This window comes from Triticum dicoccoides, chromosome 5A (genome assembly GCF_002162155.2).
Source record: "Triticum dicoccoides isolate Atlit2015 ecotype Zavitan chromosome 5A, WEW_v2.0, whole genome shotgun sequence".
Lineage (NCBI taxonomy): Eukaryota > Viridiplantae > Streptophyta > Magnoliopsida > Poales > Poaceae > Triticum > Triticum dicoccoides.
This window is the reverse complement of record NC_041388.1, coordinates 705,856,559-705,861,993: the sequence shown is the minus strand read 5'-3', so window position 1 is coordinate 705,861,993 and position 5,435 is coordinate 705,856,559. Positions and strand designations below refer to the sequence as shown.

The following is a 5,435-nucleotide window of genomic DNA, read 5'->3' as shown; positions in this document are numbered from 1 at the left end:
CATTCGGCATGAATGCTAAACTATATCGAATACAATGAGCATATAGTAAATCACGGGAGAGAAGTTTTAGTAGCCTCTGCTGTAGTACACCACTCACCGTACGTGAGGGGAACACTTTATTTGAAGGTAATAAAAACTGATTATAAAGCCAGATACAGATAGATAGAGCATGATGGAGCATCGGGTCACGTGCGCGCACCGTTTATTTATAGCGCTGCATTATGTTTTCTTGCACCAAAGCGCCTATCTCTGCTCTGGAAGGCCGTCAATGCCTGGAGATATTGGGCCTCCCCGAAATCAGGCCAGAGCGTGTCGGTGAAGAAGAGCTCAGAGTAAGCCGACTGCCACAGCAGGAAGTTGCTGAGCCTCAGCTCGCCGCTGGTCCTGATGAGCAGGTCCGGGCAAGAGGAGGAGGATTCGTCTGCCGCACAGCTGGTCTGGAGCTCGTCGGCGAACATCGACTCATCGATGTCCTCCGGCCTGAGCAGCTTGGCGTCCACCTTTTGGGCGAGCTTACGGCATGCTTGCACAATGTCCATCCGCCCGCTGTAGCTGATGGCTAGGACTAGATCGAGACGCGAGTTGTTCCTTGTTGCCTCCTCGGCATCTCGCGCGGTCTTCTGCACAGAGATTGGCAGCCTTGAGCGGTCACCAATTATACGTAGACGGGTCCCTTCCCTGCAACAGAGTAACACAGAAATATAATCGATCGATCTCTTCTCCTTGTGATCGGTCCAAAATTAATACTACCTCTGCAACTTTTTATACTCAGTGACATCTTTAGAGTCTATGACAGTGTCAAAAAACGTCTTAAATAAATCAAGTTACAGAGGGAATATGAACTAATTAATTTGCACAAGTACTGAAGTAGTCATATGTAGTACCGTACCTCATGAACTCGGCGAGGTTGTCGTTGATAAACCTCTCGATCAAGGCCATCAAGAAGTCAACCTCCGCCTGCAAATGCCATGAAAGAACACCACCATCAATCAAGAGCTATGTATGTACATGTATGCATGGCGGGCGCGCACGATCGAGGAATGACAAGGTATTATAGGTGCGGGCCTTTGGTCGATTCCAGTTCTCGAGCGAGAAGCCGAAGGCGGTGACGACGCGGATGCCCCAGGCGCGGCAGAGCCGCACCGTCCTCATCAGCGCGCGCATCCCGTGCTCGTGCCTGTCTGTCGGTGGCAGGCCCCGCGCTGCCGCCCACCGAGAGTTCCCATCCATCACCAGCGCCACGTGCCGCGGCAGCGACTCCGACCGGAGCCCTTCTGGGAGGAGCACCTCGGCCGCCGGCGCGGATGTAGAGTTGGAGAGCGGCATAGTAGAGCGCTGCCTTGTTTCAGGGTGGTTCGGAGCGGCAACGTGGAATGGGGGCGGTGCTCTCTCCTCGTAGTACTCTTCTCCGTGCTCCTCGAATCTGTATCCCCTTGGCCCAAATTAAGGTGGAAAATAAACCTAAGAGCCAGAGAATCAAGCCAAGATCTTTGGCCTGCCTCGTCGACACTTTGATCACATGTAAACTCTTGGAAGTAGAGATATCGTAATGCGTAAAGTGCAGAAGCAAGTTCAAGGTCAAAGAAGGAGCCCCGATCGAGGGCTATAGATTCTCATTGCTTGTAAAGTTTCTCTAATCAGCATCTCAGTGACCCAATCAAGGTAAAAGCCCTAAGGCCTAGAGAATCTTTCTGAACATGCCATGTTGCTTGTCTGCATGACTCCAGGCTCGACCGCATCGAACTCTGTTTTATCAATCGATTTTTCTGCGTGTGGCAGGGTGCTTGGCTGTAGATCCCCGATCGTTTCAATCAGTGGAGTTTTAAACGAAACACGGTATAGGTGCAGATGCTCACATGTACGCACATATACTTCTCCCTACGAACGTATGCAGGCACATCCTACCTTTATAAGCACATTTGAGATTCTGAGCCTATGGACCTTGAGATTGAAGAAGTCGCCACATACGGCATAATGTGTAAACTCGTGGCAGTGAATGCTCTTTCTACTGTGTAAATTCGTGACAAAAGCAAGTGGCTGGGTCAAAACGAAAAGCCCCAAGCACCCAAGGTTTAGGGATTCTAATTACATGTTAACTTGGAACATGCTCCTCCAATCTGTTTACATTACTGCAATCTTGGCCATAGCTTCTTCGTTGGCATATGAGCTATATCACTCCATAGGGCTCAATTAAGCTTAATAAGAACCCTAAGACCTACAGAATCAAGCCAAGATCTTTCCGCATATGGCACGGTACCATTCCAATTTTCATATTGTATAATCTCGTGGTGGTGGGGACATGATGACACGTGAACTCGTGGCAGAAGCAAGTGACAAGGTAAAAAAAGAGCAATGGTTTATCTTTGCCAGAGACCCCATTTCAACTCTTTCACATCTTTGTTTAAGATTTCTCCACAGTTCCAAAGTTTCCACATGCAACATTCTTCTGAATCTAAACCCATCCCAACCTTTTTGTACTGCTTCAGCCACAGTAATATTGTGGTCAAAGCACAGAAAGTATAATCTGGTGTAAGCCATTTTTCAGGTTTTATCATCGGCGTACCCAAATATCTTCCCAGAACCTAGTATTATGTCCATCTCCCAGCTTTTTTCTTTTACAAAATTGATAGAACAGGTCTTTGACTTTTACAATAATTCTATTTGATAGTTTCTAAAACGCCAATGAAGTCAAGCTTATGATCAATGATCATTTCCCTAACATATCTTTTTTTAGGGTCTTGTCCCAAACCTCTCACATTCCAAAAACCTCATTTCATTGCTAAAAATTATAGATCAAAATAAGGAGAAAGCAAAATATTCGAAGTATCTCTTTTCTTCCTATCCCTATGCAAAGGACGACCAACAGAAACCGAGTGCTTCACACAATTAATCATTGGTGAGTTAACTCTATTAGAATCTTTTTGAGCAATCAAATTCTTTAATTGCATACGATATTCCTCCTCCATCTCAGCATCAGAGTGTTCTTTATCAGCACATAAATTATCAAATATAGCATCTCTGATAGACTAATTGCTGAGATTATATAAGTGCTAATGGATCTTATCTAATACACATGAACACAATTTGATCTGATGCGGAATTTAGTGGACAGTAGATAATTATACCTCCGTTTGGAGAGGCCATCTCGGTAGAGAAATTAGAGTATGAAGTTGATGACGGATTATTCTAGCAGCGTCTCCAGCACTTCGCCTGAGAAACGGCAAGGCCTTCACGTCAATGAGCCGCGCTCTCCTGATTGGAAAAGGAGCGATTCTGGGAGAAGACGATGACTAATGTGATGGACTCGTGTTTACATGCATCTGCTCCCTTATATAATGCACTGACTTTGACCGTGGGACCTTAACCATATTAACATAAATTCGGCCCCCCAATCACGGGTCCAATTGTTAATTGTCATTTAATTGGTATTAATCCTGAAATTAATTAATGGGCCCATATTAACTTATGGCAATTAATGTTTTGACCATTTGATCACATAATAATTCCAACATTCTCCCACTTGATCGAATGGTTAATCATCATTAGTCCATATCTCGGCAAAAATACCATACCAAGGTAATGTATTCACAGTAATCGAATAGTTATTACTGGAACCCCATTATCTATAGCATAATACTCCATCTTGACACGGATAATTATTCATGGTTGGGAGTTTGTATGTGCATGCAGGCATACTCCGTACTTATGGTCCTATAGAGCGAAACAAACTTTCTTATTGTCCAGATCAAAATTCGAGATCTCATTTATATAATTGTCCCAACAATTAGAGGCCTTGAGTTATACTTATGCTAGCAAAATTAATCGTAAGCCTTTAGTTAGGGGATCAGCTATCATGCACTTAGTACATATATGCTGAATTTAATATTTGGTCTTGGACAGTATATTTCACAACATGATACTCACTTAATTGTTGTTACTCGTGAACAAATGTGCGGATTTCTTATCGCACAAAAATATTAGATATGTAGTGTACCAATCTAAGTCCGGGCAAAATTGTTAAGGCAGAAGGCTTGCCTGGTTGTATCACAACATAGCTAAAATTAAAAATTGCATTGTCACCTTAGACAGTAGGCTTAGTAGTGGAAAACTAATTTTATATGTATCGTACCATAAAGTACAAATGTGACATACTAGCTCCCACTCATCTTAGCGTACGTGCAATTTCCCTTCTTATTTCCTATATGGACCCCTCAACTTTAATTTTTCATTGCCCTTTTGTATATAGCTCCCACTGATGCAAACATTCTACAAAGAATTAGAGTGTTTAACGCCAGTGAATATTGGGCGACAATAACATACACAAAAAAACTTTGTTATTCTAGAAAATGGGCCAATGCGAATAATTCATGGGTGAAGGTAATGAAAGTGTAAAATACTTATAAGTGCTAGGAACTGGACCGAATTTTTTGTATGCGTATTATTTCCATATCCCGAGTACCGTGGAAAAACTCCTTTATCGGTTTTCTTTACTTATTTCCCTCAATATAACTAATAGTTTCACCCAAATCAGATAAGCCAAGTAGATGAAAGGAAGGTGTCTCTTACTTAATGATAGTGTTCATTTCTCCCCTTCGAAATATGTCTTAAATGGTAGTTTCATCGTTTCGATGAGCACTCATAATACACATTCAAGGATTCACAAGAGACACCGCAATCAAAACCATCATGACAACTCTTAATGATCAGACATTGCAATCAGAAACATCATGGAAACTCTTAATGATCATTTCTCCCCTTCAAAACATGGCTTAAATGATAGTGACATCATTTTGATGAGATATCAAACTCATAATAAACATTCAAGGATTCACAAGAGACATCACAACCAGAACTATCATGACAACTCTTAATAACATGATATTTGTTTTAAATCCATCATCTAATAGAGAAACAAAATAAGGTCCCTCTTTATGCTAGGAAAATAACAGTATATTATTAAGATGGAGGATGAACAAATCTCCAACGCTTAAGGATAAATCCAATGCTTGAACATCAGTCCAGCTGGAAAAATCTAAGACTTCGATCCATCCTTTTGGAGTGTCCTCATAAAATGGAATCCCTTAAATGAGTTCGAATTGTGCAAGTGGCACCTGAGTCAACTCAACATTATTTATGGGAAGATAAGTAAACTAATGATTCATAAATTTAAGAAATTATGTCATTACCCTTATTAGCAATATTCTGATGGCAACACTTTCATACCATGCCCATCAGATGGTCTTCTTCTTGAACACACATAGCTATGAGCTCACTCATGGTCCACTTCTCCTTTCGTGTGATATAATTGATCCTAAATGGACCATACTCCACAGGAAGGGAATTCATAATGAAGTCTACCAAAATGCCCTCAGAAATCTCAATGCCTATGCCCTCTAATTTCGCGGCCATATCGTTCATAGTTATGCTATGTTTCC

The 5,435-nt window shown here is 42.0% G+C and overlaps 1 protein-coding gene across 1 annotated transcript; it reads right to left on the bottom strand.

The window, feature by feature from the left end:
- Positions 1–36: 36 nt before the first annotated feature.
- Positions 37–1,476, bottom strand: LOC119298553 (dehydrodolichyl diphosphate synthase 2-like). The gene is made up of 3 exons (XM_037575911.1): positions 1,066–1,476; positions 890–957; positions 37–678 (listed from the first exon to the last, which is right to left on the bottom strand). Exons 1-3 carry the CDS (start codon positions 1,324–1,326, stop codon positions 207–209), a joined length of 801 nt encoding a protein of 266 aa, XP_037431808.1. The 5' UTR covers positions 1,327–1,476; the 3' UTR covers positions 37–206.
- Positions 1,477–5,435: the final 3,959 nt, after the last annotated feature.

Excerpts from the sequence above, each read along its gene's own strand:
- LOC119298553 (XM_037575911.1), bottom strand. The coding sequence starts at position 1,326 with ATGCCGCTCTCCAACTCTACATCCGCGCCGGCGGCCGAGGTGCTCCTC. Across the intron at positions 958-1,065 it reads AGAACTGGAATCGACCAAAG|GCGGAGGTTGACTTCTTGAT; the intron begins GCCCGCACCTAT and ends TGGCATTTGCAG. Across the intron at positions 679-889 it reads AACCTCGCCGAGTTCATGAG|GGAAGGGACCCGTCTACGTA; the intron begins GTACGGTACTAC and ends ACTCTGTTGCAG.